This window comes from Nicotiana attenuata, unplaced genomic scaffold (genome assembly GCF_001879085.1).
Source record: "Nicotiana attenuata strain UT unplaced genomic scaffold, NIATTr2, whole genome shotgun sequence".
NCBI classification, from domain to species: Eukaryota; Viridiplantae; Streptophyta; class Magnoliopsida; order Solanales; family Solanaceae; genus Nicotiana; species Nicotiana attenuata.
Genome location: NW_017671424.1, coordinates 82,468 through 104,011, shown reverse-complemented (window position 1 = coordinate 104,011; position 21,544 = coordinate 82,468). Strand labels below are relative to the sequence as shown.

Genomic DNA, 21,544 nt, shown 5'->3' with positions numbered 1-21,544 from the left:
ATATATATATATATATATATATATATATATTTAGCGCTATCATAGATGTCGTCGACAAACATTTATATCAGTTTCAATATTTTTTCATAAAGACATAACATAGAGATCTCTTCATTTATATTTTCAGGTACCTGAATCTTGTGACGACCCGACCTGTCGTCTCATGTGTCATTGCTCTGTTTCCCCCCATTGCATGCTTCTTCATGTTTCGTTATCGGTATGTGGTGTGTTAGAGTTGATTTGGATTGGTTTGGATAAGAAATGAGACACTTAGTCTCTTTAAGGAAGGCTTAAGTTGGAAAAGTCAACCGAACGTTGACTTATGAGTTATAGGGCTCGGATGTGAGACGTTATGATTTGTTGGATATGGGCACATGTGGTGCGGTTCTATTGGGGATTCATAGAGGAAGTCGAGCGGGAAGAGTAATTGAGAATTGCTTGGTAAATGGAGTATTGGTTGTGACCTATCGGGTTGCGTGTCGTATGTTATTTGTTTCACCGTGAGTGTACTGAATTGCTTTGGTTTCAGACATCACATTGAGCGTGGCTGTCGATTTTGAGCATAGCGACTTGAAGTGCTTCATGTGTAACAGTGTTTGTATAGGATCGCGCATTGTAGCGAGGCTATGTGGAGTTATGACCCTTCGGGGTAGATTCAGGTATTCTATTTCTATGATGTGAGACGGGGTCCCAGCCTGGTGTTGTGATGGTACTGAGGAATTTGAGTTACAGCTCTTTCGTTTGAGTCATTTGTCATGATTTGATTATGTCCAGACCGTTTCTCATTGGTGCGTGTATTATGCAAGTTGTGGCTTAGGCCTGTGTTGAGGTGTCATATCACCAGAGTAGTGTGTTGGATTCGAGGTGATCTTTGGAGTCATTAATGAATACGAACAGATTTGATCTCAGATTGTTAGAAGGATAATATCGAGGTTTGGCCCGAAAATCTGTTGTGATATTAGTCAAAGGGAAGTGGCTTCATGAATGGTTGATCTGAGAAATTGTTACGGTTTATTGCGTGTTTTATTTATCTTTGGCAGTATATGGAAGTGTTGGAATAAGACCTTAGATGACAAGGGGTTTCTATCGGTACTTGGTTATTGTGGGCAACTGCTGTGAATAGAGGCTACCGTTTCGAGTGTTTGGATTATTTGGTATATCATATGATTTCACCTGAGGTTGCAGGTATGGGTTATCACAGCCGGTTCAGGCTTATTTTGAGTATAGATGTGAGGATCTGATCTTGTGTATGATTTCGGAAAGTGCAACGTGGTTCTACGGTTTATGGTTTAGGTGGACTGTGAAATTTCAGCTATATTGTGTTATCGGACCTATGCGAGGTAGGGTGACGAGGGATCCCCCGGGTATGTGCTTGGTAAGGTCATTCAGCTATTGGGTTGCTTCTAGCACAACTCTGGGTACGCTCGAGGACGAGCGTTGGTCTAAGTTGGGGAGGATGTGACGACCCGACCTGTCGTCTCATGTGTCATTGCTCCGTTTCCCCCCATTGCATGCTTCTTCATGTTTCGTTATCGGTATGTGGTGTGTTAGAGTTGATTTGGATTGGTTTGGATAAGAAATGAGACACTTAGTCTCTTTAAGGAAGGCTTAAGTTGGAAAAGTCAACCGGACGTTGACTTATGAGTTATAGGGCTCGGATGTGATTTCCGGTGATTCGGTTAGCTTCGGGGGATGATTTGTGACTTAGGAGTGTGATTGGAATTGATTTTGGAGGTCCGGTGTAGAATTAGGCTTGAATTGGCGAAATTAGTATTTTGGCGAATTCCGGTTGATAGGTGAGATTTTGATCCGAGGGTCGGAATGAAATTCCGGGAGTTGCTGTAGCTTCGATATGTGATTTGTTATGTGTGTGCAAAATTTCAGGTCATTCGGACGTCGTTTGGTTGGGTTTTTGAACGAATGCGTGCTTCGGAAGTTTTGAAGAAAATTAGGCTTGAACCCGATGTGATTTAATGGTTTTAGCGTTGTTTGATGTGTTTTGATGATTGGAGCAAGTTTGGATAACGTTTTAGGATGGGTTGGTGCTTTTGGTTGAGGCCCGGGGGCCTCGGGGTGAGTTCGGATGGTTAATCGGGGAGTTTAGGGAGTTTGCATACTGCTGCAGGTTGCTGCATCTGGTATTCTCGCTTCTGCGGGTTTTGGACCGCAGAAGCGGAGGCGCTTAAGCGGAGTAATTCATTGCAGGAGCGGTCCAGGGGTTGGTAATGTAGATCCGCAGAAGCGGACCCTTCTTCGCATCAGCGGGTCCGCAGAAGCGTAAAGTTAGCCGCAGAAGCGGTTTTGGCAATTTAAGTGAATATCCGCAAAAGCGAGATTTTGGCCGCAGAAGCGGTCCCGCATAAGCGGAAGCGGGATCGCAGAAGCGAAAACTGGACTGTTTAGAAGCGGTTTTATTTAATAGTTCATCCGCGAGCTTGGGGCATTTTCCACCATTGTGTGGCGACCTTGAGAGCTTTTGGCGAGAATTTAAGGGAGTTTTGATTGGGAATCGATTGGAGGTAAGTCCCATGGCTTAAATACATGAGATTATGATAGATTTAACATGGGGATTGGTTGAAATTCACCAAAAAAGGGGTGAAGCTAGGGCTTGAGTTTTTGATATTTCAAATTGGAATTTGATAGGTCATTTGAGCTCGGATTTGGGAGTTCTTGGTATGTATGGACTCGTGGCGAGACGAGGAATCCGGTAAAGTAAGTTTTGTGATTTTTCGAGAAGTGGGCCCAGGGCTCGGGTTTTGCTAGTTTCGAGATTTTTGCTATTTCTCGATTGTTTTCGATTGGGTATTGTTCCATTAGCATATTGTGATGTATTCGCTCTGATTTTGGCTAGATACGATGCGCGTGGAGGCCGATTTGAGGGGCAAAGTCGTCGCGAGCCAGAGATTTCGCCGGTTCGAGGTGAGTAATACTTGTAAATGACATCCTGAGGGTTTGAAACCCCGGATTTGCACATCATAGTGCTGTATTGAGGTGACTTGCACGCTGGATATGAGCGTGGGGTAGAGCACCGTTGGAGATTGTGACTTGGTCCGTCTCGGTTGTTGATTTTTACCGCGTATTTGACTGAAACTACTTGTTATCATCATAATTTGGGCTGATTGCCATGTTTGGGCTTCGTGTCAACTATGTGAATCCTTCAGGGATTGATATCACTGTTTTCGCATCATTTTGCATACTATTTGATCTCGGTCCAGGGTTTTAATACTGATTTGCAAACTCGGCCATTTTTCTAAGATTTGAAAACTTAAACAACATTTTATTGACGTTTTGAGCTGAGAACTGTTATTTTAATATTGCCCAAGTGGCTTATGTGCATTTCTGGACTGAGCATGGATCGGGCTGCGTGCCGCAGCAGTGTTATAGTGATTTCTGGACATATGGTTGGCTCGGGCTGCACGCCGCAGCGGTACTGTATTGATAATGAGGCCGAGGGCCTGGTTGATGCCACGAGATGGCTTGATTATTGCTCTTGGGTTGTAGGGGCCCCTTCGGAGTCTGTACACACCCCCAGTGAGCGGCGTCGTCGTTAAATACATGGTTGGCTCGGACTGCACGCCGCAGTGGGTACCTGAGTGTACCGGTCATATGCATTGCATTGCACCCATGTATTGGTTCCTGTTTGTATTACGTGCCATGACATTCAGCACTCTCATTTCATTGGCGTCCATGCTACTTCTTACACTGTTTACCAGATCCCCTGGTGTTATTTGTTAATGGAGTGCTGTGCCCGAGGGGCTGACTTACGTGCTGACTTGCACTATCCGTTTCGCATTCATTGCTTAACTATTGAAAAAGATATTTTCAAAAGAGGTTTAAACCGAGCCCAGATATTTTCCAAAGGATTTCACGGGTTTACTGTTTTTCTCAAAGGGTTTGCACTGTTCTATATAGCATGATGGAGTGCCTTACGTGATTTCTTGCTGCTCAGTTATTATTTACTTTTATTGCTCACTGAGTTGGAGTACTCACTTTACTCCCTGCACCTCGCGTGCAGTTGCAGGTATTTGTTACCCGGTAGCGGGTTAGAGCTGATTGAGGATTTTGTTATCGTTGTTGAGCAAGGTGACCGCCGGCGTTCGCGGCACCGGACTTTGTCTTTTGATTCTAAATTTTATTCTGTGTATTATTGGCCCTGTAGTCGTGTTCAGACTTATCTAGATGCTCGTGACTTGTGACACCCCGGTCGGGCTGTGTTGGGTTGTAAATATCGATTATAATTGCTATTAAGTTGTATTTATCTATTCATTCATGATTAATAATTTTGAAAGAGGCATTGTTGTTCTGTTGGCTGGCCTTGTCTTCACGAGAGGCGCCATCACGACTAGTGCGGGTTTCGGGTCGTGACAAATCTCTCCTGAGATTTTATGAAGTGTTATGTCATGTGATCTTCTAGATCACTTGCCTCCTTTTGTTATGATCATTTAGATCATTTGTTCATCTTCTTTATCAAGAAGTTTATTTGAAACCGATTTGTCTATACGCTTTAACCGTACCATAGACTTTGTCCTTCTAGGACTTAATAAGAGCATTTGCAATGAGAATATAATTACTTTCTTTGGGTCAGCAAATGCGTCCGGCATGCATTGCAATATATTGCAGATGAATTATCTTTTATGAACTTCAAGTTCATATTATCTTATTCGAGGATCTAGATGTACACATGATAATTCATTACACGTAACTTTTTCTCAACTGTTTATCTTGTCTCCCCCTCATGTTAGAAAAACTAACTTGTTTCCTCAACTTTGAGAACTCATCTTTGTGCGTTATGGTGTTAATCAAAATATACACCACACATCAATAATAATAAGATGGAATTATTTGGTTCCTGACCCTAAACCACTTGTGAGGTGAGAAAATAATATACTTTCGTATATAACGTATATCAAACTGATAAACAAAACTTTGTTCTCATAATCAATAGTTTAGCTATTAAGTGGAGGCACTCAATAAATCATTTTGCTAAACCAACTTTGATGTAAACCAACTTATCAAGATAAACTATCTTGAATAAAAAATCTGCAAATTATGCTCTAAATCAAATTATTGAGCAAGTTACCTCGCAAACACCATGTTGCGGGTTAATAATAATCGCACATGTAACCATCTCATAGATGCATCTTATGTGGTATACATGGCAGGTGAATGGGCCCATATTCACCTTTGATATTTCCAGCATTCATGGGATTCAATCCCAATTTTAATTGGTCTATCAATTAATGAGAACAAGCAATGTAAGAGAATTCGTAAAGAACTTTCTAGTTCTTTAATATTTACCCATGTGAATTCTCTTTTATTTTTGCATATCATACTTAAATTGATATGGCTAAACCAATTATGCCAACTGGATAAATTATCAATATTGATAAACTTCAAATTTACACAATGACGTGTGCAATTATCAATAAACTCCAAGTTTATTATGATATGGGTTTCTATATCAATAAAATTCTACTTTATTGTGGCATTCTTTTGTTTGTGTAGTATAAACTGGAGAATAAAGCGGGTAGCTTTTCACATACATATTACCCCGCTACAAGTTGTAGTAATAGAAGATATTAAATATTTCTTTTATTTATAGTCTCAGTATAACCAACCGCTTTCGCAAATACTTTAGAAACTCAAAAAGTTTCTTTGAGACTTACTACGACACAATAAATTGNTAATTTTGTTTCTCCAAAATAGTATAATTGGCTCTTGCAGAGTTCTCAATTAATTTTGTAGTGCCACATATTCATCAACACCCATATGGTGAATATCTCTTTTAAAGAGAAAGTTATACCATTATGGTTATGGTCAAAATTATATGCAAGATCTGTTTCTTGCATTATTGTTGTCTTTTAACAATCACAAATGCCAAAATATTTTGGCGTACAATAGGTACGTGACCAATGACCATTCATGCCATACTAATGACTTTATTTTCTTATATCATCTCAAACCTCCTTCTAGAGGTGAGTGTGGTATATTCACTACCACTAGCACGTTCATATTCTTCCAAAAATGAATATGTATTCATAAATAAGATGTTGTCACATTCACATCATGAATGGACCATAATCATCTATATGTGCTTTATAAATCTCATGTCAAATCGATGACAAATATTACTTTCACAAAGTGAAGGATTATTTTGAGAATCCTTATTTATTCTCATTATCACAATGATGACGATTATAATTTCGTCTATTGCCACGTCCACATTCATTGATACCTTCACGGTAATAATTTTGTCTTCTTTCAAACTTATTACATATTGCTACCACATTCTCTTAAGAGAATGAGAATGAAGCAAATTCAATGGGACGGGTTTCCACTTCTTTGCCCACAATCATACATGAATTTGATCATGGCAAGGCATAAAATTTTACCACTTCAGGTGGTTATAATTTCTTACATACTCCATTAGAGTTATAATCAAACTTTGTTGTCTTTGCTTGTATATAAAATCAAATTATAGAATTTCAAGAATTTAAAAGAGAAAAATAAAGTAAAATACTTACCTTAAATCCAGAATTTAATCATGAAGGAAGTTCATGGAACAATTGACAATCATTATGCTCAATCCCAAAGCTTCTACTCAATTGGTTAGAGTCTCATGCTGATAACGTATTATGAAACAATAAAAGCAGAAGAAAAGTATTGCAGAGAAAAGTAGAGAGAGAATTCTTATTGATATTGGGATAAATTACAATGGAATAGAACCCTCTATTTATAGGGAGAAGGTGACTTAGCCACCAAGTAATAAACCCTAAAATCTCCCTAAATATAGACATTCACCGTGAATAAAATTCTATTCATAACATAATGACTAATTTACAGGATCCGAAAACCTCCCAACTTAGAAGTTAGAAAAATTACAACGTACAAATTATTTACTTCTTGAAAGCCACCCGCGTGGCATCAAGACAAAGATACAAACTCGAACTGGGTCCCAAAGGGCCAACTCAACTCTTGTCGTGCTTTTCTTTTCTACAGAGAGAGAGAAAGAGAAAGAGAGAGGAGAGAGAGAGGGTATAAAGGGTGTGTTGGAGGGTAAGAATCCAGGGGCAGATCTGCACCAAAAATTGAAAGAAAAGATACCATCGAGGCTGCGAAAAAAGAAAAAGCAAAGGGGAGAATATCGTTTTCGATACTATACCATACCATTTTTTTTAAAAAGTTCTTCACGAGTTTTTGTATGTGTGTACAACATACATATATAAGCTTATCATCATTTTGTGTGTCTACATTTTTTTCTCTATATAAAAGAAAAGGGGAAAGAGGGGTTGAGAGTTTTTTGGCAGGGGTGGATGGTTTTGTAAAGAAGAGGAGTGAGGAGAAGAACATGTTTGAGTTGAGAGAAGGGAGTTGTTATCCTAAGGCTTTAACGGGAGTGAATGTGGCTCTTGCTTCTGTCGATGCCGTTATTGCTCTTCTTGCTTTTGCTCAGGTAACTCTTTCTTTTTGTATGTGGGTTTTCGTTAAAGCTTCTGTCTTTATCTTTCAATTGCTGTGTTGGTTGTTCTTTTCTTGGAATTCTGAAAGGAGAGTGTTTTTTATTGTGCTAAGTTATGAATGTATTTCAATTGGGATTTTGGGTTGTGGTTTCTGGGATTTTTGAAGGGTTTTAATGGATTCTGAATATCAATTTTATTTGTGATGGACCTTGGAAGGATGCTCTTCTGGCTAGATTTGTGCTATTGGATTGAAAAATTGAATCTGTTTTACTAAATACTCTTGACGTGGCTCGTTAGCTTCTACTATCTGTGTGGTCAATTCAGTTTATAATGCTTGAATCTTCAGGAATGTCAGCTCTATTGTCAAAATGGGGTTAAAAGATTGTAAATTTTTTCCTAATTTTTATCGTGGGTTTGTGCGGATGCATTTTCTTGAGACAGTTCCTCTGCCATTTGTGTTGCTCCCCGGATATGGATTCTCTGAAGCGAGACACTCATCTTTCATGTTGAAACTGCCATATACTACCTACGTAATGATTTTTACTAATTGTTGCTCCTCTTCGCTGGCTCGAGTAGGATTGAACTTTTTTGCGTTGGCCAAATCATGATAGGTTTTGTCATATAGTGCATTTGGAGAGTTGTTGAAAAGGATTTTCACCATTTGGAGTGACGTTACCAGTAGTGATGCTATTTATTGTCAATAGGATTCCTATCGGGATTGCATTAACTCAGTAGATTAGTATCTTTCTCCATACCATTTGGATTCAAGTATTCAGTGAATATGGTTGGTGCTGTAGTTCCATGCCATCTAAGATACTAGCTAGATTTGAAAATTTTGAATCTTTGGTATTCTTATACCCACTCGGCATTTCTTCAGGTAAACATGATATTTTATGTCCTTGAATATGGACAAAATTGGGATTGTGCTAGGAGCAGACACTGGATTCAACCATGTCATGTTGTTCTGCTAATGCTTATCAACTACCATAGTAGTACCACACTTTCATAGCATTTGATTGAAAATGGAATAAATATCTGAAGTTATTTTGTTAAATGATTATCGGAGAATCAAGAGGATTGTGGAATACTAATTCAATTTGAAGACGACGAAATCTTAATCAAAGATTAGCCAAAAATTTGGATTGAGATACATTTAAACCTCTTCTTTGTCGCTTGAGAGTGCAAGACATCATTGTGAAGAATAGCTGAAAGCTTTTCGAAAAGTAGCCAATGTTTTAGAGCTAATATCTCTTGTTTAAGACAGGAGAATACCTTGCTTTTTTCCTTTTGAGATATTCTGTAATCTTAACAGAATTTTGTGATCCTTTTGTTTTCTGTCTTCAGTTAAAGTTACATAAAGGGATTTTTTGGTAAACATTTAATAGCTCACACTTGTGCAAGCTAAAATGGTAAATATATAACTCAGTGCACGGATTTTTTTCCTAATCCATGTTGTTGCTAATGCTGGCTTGAACTGAATCTCCAAACTACTCCGTACCTCCTCCTTTAGGTACGGCCTTTTTGAAGATTAACCGACATGTCCCACTTCATATCCCAAGATCATGGTGGATAATGGTTTTGGTATTAGTTTTTGGTTACTCATTTGATGATGAGAAATATATGTTCTTTCCCCTATTCATACTACTCCATGTGATAAATCTTGCTAGGGAAGATATCCGCTACTTCGGACAAAGTATAGTTTCACGAAATAAGCATATTCTATCTAAGAGTTTGTTACTGGATGATCGTTTCCCACCAAACTTTATAATAGTCCAAGAGAGGCCAGATCGGTTTCTTTAGCAAGTACAAGTGTTTGTCTTTCTCCTCATGTATCTTGGTCGGTTCAAGACGGAAATCATTTAGAGTCACTTGGTTATTTGTCCCATTTTGGCTTGCTGGAAAAAATGAAAAAAGAAATTGGAAGGGTTCTTTGATTTCCTAACTAAAGGAAGAGGCTTATCTTTCTTGTCTATCATTCTTTTTTTACGTCGATCAAACAGAGTGTTAAGTTTCAACAACCTTCTTTAACTTTTGCTAATTTGTGTGGAGGTTTTTAGTGGTGAAAGCATTGTAGCATCTGATAGGTGGAATACATGTATAAGATGTTTTGATAGAAATAGACTTGTAAAGAGTACATGAATGATATGTGTCTGATCCGTGTGCACTTCGTTTTCACCCATTTAGTTATAACAATGTTCAGAAATGATGATTATCATGGAGTGATTGATATGTTTCTTTAACTGATCTAATATCTATAATTGGAACACATCTAAGAGCAAAGTTAACGTTGAAGTTCCTTAGGATTATATTGCGGGCGAAACCAGAATTAGGAGATGTTATATCTTTGATACCCATAGAAGGAAGCTCCATTTTGACCTTCTCTTTTGGTAATATTTTGATTTTCCTGATTAATGTTCTTACATGTCAAGCGAAAAGTTTTGAAAGGGCTTTTACTAACTCGCCTCTCTTGTCATTCTGCTCAATAATGAATGGAGATTTAACTGTTGCAATGAGATTACAGAAAGAATAACGAAGAATGTAGAATAAGCTGCAATAGCGAATCTGGCGGCCTCTTGTCATCTGTATAGTTTCTACTGTGTCACATGCTCAAGAGAAGCTAGGGTGAATCTCTTGGACCAAGGACTTGGCATTTTCGCCTTAGATTGAACCTTGACCTTTTTTTTTGGATAAGTGAGTGAACCTTGACCTTTCAAACTAGGGTTTTGTTTCAGTAATTCTATTCAAATATTTATATCTTGATGAAAACCTGGATGACCACTGCAAGAACAGCCAAAGAGAACACCTTATTGGAGAAAAAAAGAGCTGCCGAAAAGAACTCCAAAGTAATCAGCTAATACTTATACACCATGTTCTGAATCTAAACATAAGCATTCGTGCCAAGATAGTCAAATGGACATGCTACATTAACAACTTTACAGAAATACACACTGGAGTACAAAACAGAGGTAGCAACTTTCTGCAAAGGCGGCAATATCAGAGAGGAAATATATCATTTCTTAACATAATGGCCAAAATAGATCATGTCTTAATAGCAAAGTGGTTAATCTTTACCCCTACTTGATATATCACATTATTGTGTTTAATTGAATAGGTGATTGCTTAGTTTGACTAGTTGCTAGAATTGAGAACCAGGGAGGCTGTGGGGGATTGTGAGAGATTTTGATGTTGCCGACTACCAATCAGCATTCAACTATAATCTAGAACCTTTGTAAAGACTATGGATAACTCAAGCAGAGTACTTTTTTGGCACCGACTTGGTGTTTGTTAATTATTTTTTTTTTTTGACTCAAGTGAAAAAGAAAAACATTAATCTAGAATCTTTATTCTAACCTTGGTATAATTGCATTATGATAAATTCCACACCTTACTGCCATCTGGTCGCTGCAAGCCAAGAGGTTGGTGCTTTATTTTTAGAGGTTGCTGCTTATGCCTATTGTGGTTGTATAATGTTGGTGTTACACTATCAGAGTAGAGTACTTATGTGCTGTTAATGACAGTTGACATCTGCTGTGTGCTACTGATTATTTCTTGCTTAATGGATTGTGTTATCAGATTTTTGCTCAACTTAATTTGCTTATGTATTGTTCCAGTTAATGAGAATTCATTCTCGGAATACACACATTGGCTGGACTCGTCAGAAAGTAAGCATTTCATCCTCAATTCTCTTTCTGATTTTATTGGTATCTGAGATGGGTGAGAACATTCTATCGTCCTACTGCTAGAAAATTAAAGCAACTTCCCGAGGTCTAAGCAATTAGTCAAGAATGTGGAAAAAACCAATTTTCCACTGACACTTCTTTATTTAATTCCAACTTCCAATTATGAATAGCAAATATGCTAATGCGATAAAGCCTGTTACAAGATGCCAACATGCGTCCAAGAACCCATGTTGATGATATTCGACTGAATACTCATGTCTAAACCATCATCTTGTAATGTTCAACACTTGTGTGCTAGCATTTAAGGTTCAGGTGACATGACGGTGGTCTTCACAAGCTAAATTAAACTCGAAATGCCGTTACAGTTCTGGTCTAAAAGTTCATTCTTTTTCACCATTATTATAGTTATGTAAACCCTTTCCCTCCATTTCCACAACTTGATAACTATTGCCTAAAAGTTTCTTTAAGCATTGCCAAATTACTGATGATCATGTAGGTTTTCTGAATTTTAGCACCATACCAGGTGATCTCCTGCTTTTTCGATGGGATCCAGTTGTACTCTCTCAATGTATCTCTTTTGCTCTCTCATCCCTCTGCCGAATACAAAATCCTAACTTCAGGATATTAATTCTAGCCTAGTTACTTAGCCATCATGGTATTTGTCGTGTGCTCGAGTTATGACTCTTTGGTGTTAAAGATTAGGGGTGTCTATGCGCAGTTCTTGGTGCAAGCTCAGTCTATAGGTGATCCCAAGGATGACGGAGGTTTTACGAGTGTGATATTGAGCTCTGTGGCAGTCAGGGTCATAGAAGTGATCGTCTTGTGGTGTTAACCTGTACATGCTGGCCCGCTGCTACTTTAGCAGATTAACTTCCAGCCAAATGGTACAGCGTGTAGTGCAGATTGGGTAGGATATTCTGGTGATGTTAGTTCCTTAGAAGAACACAATTCCATCTTTGGATAGCTGATATTAGTGAACAATGATGAGTCCTATTCTGCATAAAATGATCTAGTATGGTGCTTACAAGATGCTTCTTCCACTCATTGAAGAATCAATACCTGACTGTGAAGTGGGCCACGCTTCATATACTTATCGGAAAAAGGAAAATGAGCTACACTTGATAATTACTAAGTAGGCTAGCTCTCTGTAATAGCAAATAAAAGACATCATCGGCTCAGAGGTAGCACTACATCTCTTGGAGGATATACTCATATTAGAAATTGGAAATTTATTGCCTTGGTCCTTAATCCCTTAAAGTTTAACAGCTATGAAGTGAAGGTGATTTAGTAGATTCTACGATTCTTCTTCCTTTTGTGCTGGTTAGCCTTGATAAAATTCTTTACTACAATCAGTGAGGCTTCTTATTTCACTAATGTGCTAATTATAGACCATGCTTACTAGAGTTCACTATGCAATTGCAGGTATTTCACTTGATGATTGGATCTTCAAATTTGGGTAATCATCTTGGTTTCTCTATATCTATTGGTCTATCCACGGATTGTTTTTGCTGAGTGCTTTGGGTTTGTTTATCAAAATAACTATAAATAAACAACATTAACATAGACAAAATGAGTTGAAAGAGCTACTACTAGATGAAATATATGATGTAAAAATGATGTAAATCAAGTTCCAAGATTATGTTAGTTTTCTAATTCAGATGCAAAATTGCTGTTTTAAGTTTCTATTCAAGTTTAGCGTCTAGTTCGCCTGCTCTAACTTTTGTAACTTCTATTCCTTACAGTAGCAATTCATTTGTAATGTTTTCTTAACAAAATAATATATTATTTCCTATCTATATTTAATGTTTATTGCGCACCTGAGCAAGATAGATCCCGTAGACAATAAAGCACGCCCCTAACACTTTGGTGCTTACGTTGAAGTGTTTTCTAAGTGAGGCAAAGTGCCTGGCCAGCTGGCTTGCACGGCATCTAAGATTTGGGGTTTAAGTTCGTGCCAGCGGAGCTTTTAACAAAAGTAGGCATTGAGATTAATTCAGGCATGAAGAGTTAAATAAATTACACCTCTTATCTTTGTGAGTTGGACTGTTCTAGCTACACCACTCTTAGTTTCAGTGATTTAAGTGTCTTCTAACTCCGGGCGAGCCTTATGCCACCTGTCTGGTAAAAGCTTTTCCTTCATTTCATGCATTTACTGTTCGTATCCCTTTCTAGCGACAGTTCTAGCAGTACCACTCTAAATTCAGTGGATTTTCCAAAAAGTCCTGTTCGCTCCTTCCTCTCATGATAACAGAGTCTAGATATTGAAAACTATAGCACATTTTGGAAAGGTCCCTTTCCTCTCTTTCATAGTATTGGAAATGTATTGGAAAATAGGTTTTAAATCTCTCCTCTAAATATGGAACTTTTTGTCATTATTCTTGAAAAGTCTTCACTCTTCTCATCGTCTTCATATGTCAGACAGTGTATTAGGTCCCTCCTACGAACTTGAACTTCAGTTACTGTTTCAACAAGTCTCCTTGTCTCTGTTTTTCTTCCCCATTCATGGTAATATAGTGTGGTACTGAGTCCTCCTTTGAGCGGTATTACTGCTTTTGGTTACTGTTAAGTTGCCAATTCAAGTTGTGCTGGCAATGTCTTGGAGATTTTTCGCACCACACCTCTTGATGGAGAATTGATCTACCCTGGGTACTGCAGAAAAGCACATCTTTTTCTCCATCAAGAGGTGTGGTGCGAAAAATCTCCAAGACATTGTCAGCACAACTTGAATTCCTTCTCCAAGACTTAAAAAAAAAAAGAACTTTTTTGAAAATTCCTTCTTTGTGCTATTATTGGCTCGGAGAAAAGGGTTTCAGCACCACTTTTCTTTTCTGTGATTGTTCACTTCTCCGGTGGCACCGGCAAATCTCTTAAAGTGATTTTGTAGCATATCTTGTTTTCGAAGTAAACAAGCTCAAGTTATTTTTCCTCCTCGAGTTTGAGAGGACGTGTTAAAGTGAAGAGAATCATTTCGAATATTCTATTGTGAATATGGTGTAGTTTAATGCTATGTCATAATAACTATAATGCCAATAAGTTGTGAACTCTCTATATCATGAAGCTCAAAACTCCTATAATTAGGGTTCTCTTGCATGCTATCATTACCGTTTTGTACGAGAGCTCTTCTCCTTTTGTTTCTCTCTTTATATAACGTATTAGCCATAGTACTTGGGGAAGTGCATTCTTTTGGGTAGTCTGCTAATACACCAAATAAAAGTTCAGCTAGCTTCTTGTTTGGTAGAAAGAAGGGTAAACGCGAAGAGTATAATTAATTTGAACATGAAATTTTGATGAAGGTATAATCTCGTTTATTACCTTGCCTTACCTTTATTTTTTTTTCGTCTTTTTTTTTTTTTTTTGCTTCCTGTGCATTTCATAATGATGAAAAAAGTTCATCTCAGCAAGTAACCTATAAGAGTTTAGTAACTAGTATGAATGGGTCATTGACACTATTCTCTTGCAGGTTATTTCCTTTATTTTGTGTTGTCACTTGTTGCCGCTTGTAAGAGTTGGCTTTGCTGGTCGCACTTCTGTGGTTTTGTTGTTATGGGTATGTGCAAACCCACCATTTTCTTTTCAGCTGATGCTTTTGTAATTAGGACTAATACACAGCTATATTTGCAGCTTCCCCCAAAATTCTCTTCCTTGCTGCATTTCTTCTTCTCCTTTCATTCTGGTAAGTTCGCCTTCTGTTTGCTGTGTTTGAACGTGTGAAAATTATCTTTGTGAATCTAAATATTTGCTTTCTTTTCTTTGTTTCACATTTGAGGAAAAGAAACTAATTCAATGAGGGAATGAGTATCGTGAACTTCCCATTTTTTCTCCAGTCATTCTCTTTCCCGAAAATAATCTTGGGCAGAGAAGTGATAACTGTTACTTTTATCAGTGAGCTGCCAAAATCAGCAATTCATAAAGACACTGCTATCGAACTTTAGAACATGGTTGACCGAATCATGACCCTCTTTTGGTGAATAGCAGTTACTTGAGCTAGTCATATAGATCCCCCGGTCTTAAATGAACAAAGTTTTCATATTTCTCTCTCTCTCTCTCTCTTTGATAACCAAGAAATCCCTTGGGCCAGTGGCGCAGGTTTAGAACTTGGTTCGCAGTTGTTGAGGTTTGAAACTGTCTCGATTTTTCCTCCATAATTGTTCCCCACAAAATGCTGAAGGATCAACTGAAACTAGATAAGAAAGGTTTACTATCGAAGCTCTCAAAGTTTTCCACAAAATGCAATTCTCAACCAGAGCAATGCTAAATTGCTTTCCCCCTTAGGCCTTAACCCATTACAAAATCATTGTCCTCAAAACCCAATTCTAAACGAGTTGCTCTACATTTCTGTAAATTGGTTTCAATGGTGAAAATACCTAAAGAGAAAGTCAAACAACCCTTCTGCATTAACTCCAGAAAAGTCTCTGGAATTTTCTCCCTAGAAGTCCTAAAGCGACCCAAATGCCACGGATTCACCAAAAAGAAAATTAAAACCTCAAGCTAATGGAAGGAAAAAAAAGAACAAGAGAAAGGGAGAGAGAGAGGGAGGGGAAAAGTAAGAATGAAGATAAAGTTGGGAGACAAAGAATAAGGGGGCGGGGAAATTTTGTTTCACAAGTCTTCATCACCTCTCCCCCCCCCCCCCCCCCTCTTTCTGATTCTAGCCTTTACTAAATCAATATCGCAACATTCACTCTCCTTATATGCGTGTATTCCACGCACTTTGTCTAACTTAGTCAAATCAACACCACATAAGCTTGATCAATTGTTAAAGGCATTTAAAACACCTGAGGTGTCTATTTGAAAACCCGTGGAGTTAGGGGCCCTGCATTTGAAGACCGTGCAAGTACAAGTGTCAAATTCTGTATTAAGCCTTTTTTAGATAATGTTTAGTGCGCCAAGTTATTGCCCAAGTAGCTCCTCTGCCTATTCTACGTAAAGTTATTATTCAACTTTCTAAACGAAGCAGATAGCTCTATATCACTCCATTTGTGGTTGTTCTGGTGTTGGCATGACAAGAATCTATTGCTCCTTTAAGTTCAACATGAATTATTCTAGTTTGGTTGAAGATTAGGTCAAGAATCTGGTTATGCTTCATATTAGTCAACCAATACAGTAAAATGATTTTTGCAACTTATAGCCGTAATTATATCTATCGTTCCCTAATTTTGTTTTAAGGCTTGGTCCAAGACATGAACTCAATCTTCATGTAGAAATTAAATATAAAATGATTTGTAATGCCTTTTCTGCAAATGAATTCAGGGTTGATCTTTGTCATCAGTCAAATGATGAAGAAGATGAAGATGATGGGTATAGTCCTCGAGAAGCCTTGTTGGAGAAGAATAAGCCAAAATCAAATGCTGATAGTCGCCGAAGATGCTGCTCTTTTCGTGCGGTCAATGTGGGAAGCCGCCAAAAAGTTGTGGTTCTGGTAAAGCTAATAAAGTACACGCATATAATGTTTAAGAGGCAAAGTCGTGACTTGCCTAGCAACGCGCTTCACAGGCTCTAAACGCAATGGGACAGCCATGTGGCAAAAAGTCTCTTGCGGATAACAGCCAAATAAGTGAGGCTAGCCCCACACTTTTATGTTTTGCGTTATCCGCCTCGTATGACTCAGAATATCTTCTTCTAAGTATTTGAGTATAACCTGATTTTTAACTTATTGAAATTATGTTTTTTGTTCTATAACTTCGAATTTGGTGGTAAACCATATTGAAATGAACATGTGTTATTATCCCTTGGTACTTAATTGTTTTTGTACATTTTTTGCTTATGAATTATATCCAATTTTAGTATATTTTTTCATATTATAATTTATAATAATTTCTTTTGAAAATATTAAAATCGTGGGTGATATGCCTATATTGGGGCAAAAGCCCTACCCTACGAGGCCCTCTCCACTGTGCCCCTGCTTTTTTAGACACTGCATGTATGTTCTAACTTCTACATACATGACATTTCAAACTCCTCGTATTTTTATGTCTTTGCGCATTTCTGTTTTTAATTCATGTTTTTGCTTTTTGACCAGGTTACTCTGTTAGTTTTTCTGTTAATGTTGGTAGCTGCTGTACTAATATGGATTGGGAGGGGAAAGAATCCTATCGATTCTTCTGTTGTGGCTCGGGTATGGACTATGGCTCTTTAATTACCTGTATCTGTTTATTGTTGTTCTTGCATATTCTTTTTACCCAATTGATTTAGCAGTTGTTGGTTCTCTGTAATGAGCCTTCCGTATTCACTTTTAGCTGCAATTAATTTTATAATACAAAATGTGCATCCTCAACCTGGAGCCGAAATTGTTGCTTATTATTTGTTGTGGAGCATCTCATTGAAAGAGAGAATGTGTTCCCGCGAGTAAGGAGGCATGATATAATTTTGTGCGAAGTTTTTGTCTGTGATAATTACCTTGATAGGTTGCTGTTCTATGTCTGGATAGGGTAGTTCTTGTAAAATGCTTTTTATTCTTAATCTGATTAGCATGCTATTGTTGATTTGCTTAGAATATTGCTCTTTGGTTTTTAAATTATTGCAGGAGAAACTATCAATTTACACTGTTTCATGGTGATTTTTTTCTTTGCCCGACACCTTTCCCTACCTTCCTCTTGATAATTGATGAAGTGCAGTTTCATCCAGGTGTATGTAGATCTCTTTGCAATAGCAGTTCTTCTGCTGGGATTGGCATTGGCATGTTATGGTCAGTATCTCATACACTATGGATTATTTATGATGAGCTTCCACATTAATGTTCAAACGTCACAGGAAGTTGTTATCCTGCCATTTTCACTGACTGAAATCTTACTTATTGCTACTATACATCGTATATCCTTTTCTCACCATGAAAGCTTATGGGCACTTCAATACTTGTGTATTAACTAATGACTTGATCCACCCTTTATGGAATTGGCTGACATAAAAGATCTGAGTTATGCTAGTCAACGATAAGAACTGATTTACAAAATCATACAGTGTGACATTTTTACCTAGATTTCCAATCCTTGATGATGGCATTTAGTTGTGAGAAAGTAAATTTGTCTTATATTGGAGTACAGTACTTGGGTTATACTATACGATGTTTGCAGTAGGTGGGATGTGGGGAGCCACATAGCGGTCTTGACAAAGGTTGAGAGCTCTCTATCTCTCTTTCCCTCTCTCCCCTGAGGTTTGGCCCGGGGAGCGGTGGAGAAGGGCTTTCAGAAATAGTAAAAGCAATAAGATATAGATGGTTGATGATTTTAGGGGGTAAAACCGTAAAAGTGCTGTCTCACCATAAGAAAGATAAATATTCATCAATATTTCCTGATTGGATGAGTTAATTGTCCAACCAATGACCATTTCTCATCGAGCTGTTCGGAATTTTAAGAAACAGTTGCCCTAAAGAACTTGCTGAACTTTTGAACTTGGTCTCATGTATAGGTTCTAATTATTTTGTGTGAAGGTTTTCCATTTAAAAATCTGTCTTTTTTTACAATAAGTCCATTGCTATGCAGGACTGGTACTGTTCTTGAAAATGAGCAAAGTGAGATCTGAAAGGGCTTCATCAGAAATGTGGAAGGTACTAACTCATCTTTTTACGGTGCTTCTCTACCATTTTCTGTATTCCAATCAGAATCATGATTTGCAGACTGTAGAAAACTTCTCTGTCTCTAGTTTTAAGAACTGGCAGCTTGAATAAAGTGCAACGTTTCTCCTTTTTTTGCCTGTTGAAATTTAGTGCTCATGACACAAATTGTGATAGATTATTTCCTTGTGAGGTTTGATGTTTTTGTTGTATTTATTTCAAATGAAGGTTGCAGGCTTGGCAGTTGTTTCTGTTCTTTGTTTCACTTCAAGTGCCTCTGTCGCCATTTTCACGGATATTCCTGTATGTCTTCTGCTGGTCTCATTGGATTATCTATTGTTTTGGATGCGTAAGTTTCTAAAAGATAATACTTCCATCTTGCAGCTTCTTTTTCACTGGCATGGACAGAAGATGAGTGGTGTTTGTACATCTCTTCTCATGGTTTTGTATTATTTTATAGGTACTCTTATAACTTATTCCTTATTTGATGCTACAGCTTGATTTGAAATTCTGGACTTAATACGCACATTAATCAAATGTTTAGGTTGATGATTCTAGAGAATAACATTGACATCTTAACCAGTATAATGGGTTTCTGCTAATCTTCTAATGAAAATTTCTGCTCTCCGCCTGCTAGTTGCTGTTAACAATCATACCTAAGATCTACTAACTGAAGTTAATAGATGATGAAAGCTTGATCTAAACATGGTGGAAGAAATCAATTTAACAATCAGTTGGCACCGCTGATGATGTTATGTAAGTGTGTATGAATTTAGTAAAAGTTCAAGTGGTTGTGAGATGTCTCTCTGGATGCACTCAAACAAAAATTGGGAGCCATATAGTAAAATTTAACTTGATTGCTGCATTGGCACTCATCAGATATTTCTAAAATTTTGAACCTCCCTCCTAGTTTAGCAATATCATAGTACCTGCCCTTTAGTTTAAGAAATTACACCTACCCTCCCTTATTTTGGTTATGTTACCATTACTTCTTCAACCAAGAATACAAGTGGCTTTTATGTAAGCGGGGCAGAGTCTCGTCTAAAATACATTTGTGTCCTACCAATCATGGTTTCATTCACAAAGGGGGAAAACTTCCTTAATACTCGTTACCTGACCAAATGTTTTCCAGGTTCTTCTGTACCTTCAGCGTTTGTGCTATGGGTGATGAGAGAACTACCACCCCCACTTGTCACTTTCAGGCAGCAGGAGTCGAGGACAATAGCTTTTATCAGTGATAGTTCAGTGACAGTACAGCCTCAGCGATGGACAGCTGCTGCAAGTGCGCAGAATCAGGTGACATGCCTTCTTTTGACTCTGTCTGTACACCTTGTTTTTTGATTGGTATAGAGTCATGTGCATGATGATCTTGACCAGCAAACATTTTGAAAATGTGAATGAAATGTAAAAAGTTGAGGAAACAGCAAATAAATTAATTTCCCTTCCCACAATTGTAATGTCGTTGCACTTGGAAGTCGGTTGTATATAATTAAAAAAAAACTATAATGAAGTTATTGGTACAAATCACTTTGAGCTTTCCATTAGTATTTTTTAAGGTCCACTAACTTGCCAGGAATGCAGCTTTAGCAGTTGACAGCGCTAAGAACTTATACGACATCATTATTTTTAACCTCCCTTTAAACCAAACACCAAGTCCAAAAGAGAGTATATGAAACTAGAGCGCAAAGTACATAAAGAACTCAACTTTCTGCACTGGAGATCCTTCATTCATTTCTTGATTTTCATTATCTTACTCTATTTAGACGCATTTGTAGCAATGTATTCTGAACATTGTGGGTGCAGGTCTCGAGGGCGAGCCCGATATGATCATTGTGATGGAATTGTACATTGATTGGTGATGTTCAGCTAGAGATGAGGGACTGACAATACTAAAATGGGATAACTACTCATTGAGTTGGGGGGATATCGTGGTTGAGTGATCGAAGAAAGCTCGACGGAAATACCCCATACAAGCTGGTTGCTCGGGGTACTGAGGCCTGCATAACTTGGATTCTTGTACATAGCAAGCATTATATGAACTATCCAAATTTTATAGATTCCTTTTTTGTTGATAATATGAGGTTTTTAGATCTTTTTTGCATGCAAAGGTTTTCATCTAATTATCTTACACATTTGATTGTCTTGAAATGGATATTATGCAATTTGCTGCTGTGAGAGTAATTTTCGTTAGCCTCTTTACTTTCTCCCGCTTGGCAGGGTAGCTAGAGAATATAGAAATGTTATGGGAAGTACAGGAATGTCGTAGTTGTTGCATTTTAGGATTCTAATCAGGTGAAAACCATTCTTTCCCTCTAAGTTTGTACTAGCTCCCTCCATATTTAGACTAAGCTACTCTTCTTCTGTTTCAAAATTCAGCCATTGAACGCCAGTGACCAGTGATTTTAGAAAGATAATATCTAGTTTACCCTGCAAATTTGAGAATTTCCCACACTTTCTTCTTAAACATTCTTTAATAAACAATCATTTTCTCTGTTATATGTAATTGGTTACGTTTAGGGCCGTGCGTAATTTGGTAAATATCGAATTACCGTACCGAAATCGAAAATTTTGGTATTTGGTATTCGATATTTTGGTATTTGGTATGGTATTTGGTTTAAGTCTTAAAAAAAATTGGTATGGTATTTGGTATTTTAAAATGGAATACCGATACCGTACCGAAATATATATTATATTACACGATACACGTATTATTAATTATAACATAATTATAAAAAATCTAAAATTTTACTTTCCTTTATTCTCTAAGTTCATCAATTAACTCTAAGCAAGTAACAAAACAATTCTAATGATCAAATTTATTCCTTTATGTACAGTTTCTCTCTCTGGATTATTTG

At 37.6% G+C, this 21,544-nt stretch overlaps 1 protein-coding gene across 1 annotated transcript; it reads left to right on the top strand.

Annotated features, from left to right (window-relative positions):
* Positions 1 to 6,993: 6,993 nt before the first annotated feature.
* LOC109208204 (tobamovirus multiplication protein 1) lies at positions 6,994 to 20,870 on the top strand. Its single transcript, XM_019371268.1, has 13 exons — positions 6,994 to 7,453; positions 11,072 to 11,122; positions 12,563 to 12,596; positions 14,601 to 14,687; positions 14,762 to 14,813; positions 16,391 to 16,559; positions 17,160 to 17,255; positions 17,765 to 17,825; positions 18,619 to 18,683; positions 18,918 to 18,992; positions 19,074 to 19,149; positions 19,822 to 19,985; positions 20,493 to 20,870. The coding sequence occupies exons 1-13, from the start codon at positions 7,202 to 7,204 to the stop codon at positions 20,514 to 20,516; spliced, it is 1,206 nt and encodes a 401-aa protein (XP_019226813.1). The 5' UTR covers positions 6,994 to 7,201; the 3' UTR covers positions 20,517 to 20,870.
* The last annotated feature ends 674 nt before the right edge of the window (positions 20,871 to 21,544 follow it).

What these genes read in the sequence shown, in the direction of transcription:
- LOC109208204 (XM_019371268.1), top strand. Translation starts at nt 7,202, where the DNA reads ATGTGTGTACAACATACATATATAAGCTTATCATCATTTTGTGTGTCT. An exon ending in GATTGGATCTTCAAATTTGG is followed by an intron (nt 12,597 to 14,600) that starts GTAATCATCTTG and finishes ATTCTCTTGCAG; the next exon opens with GTTATTTCCTTTATTTTGTG. An exon ending in ATTCTTCTGTTGTGGCTCGG is followed by an intron (nt 17,256 to 17,764) that starts GTATGGACTATG and finishes AGTTTCATCCAG; the next exon opens with GTGTATGTAGATCTCTTTGC.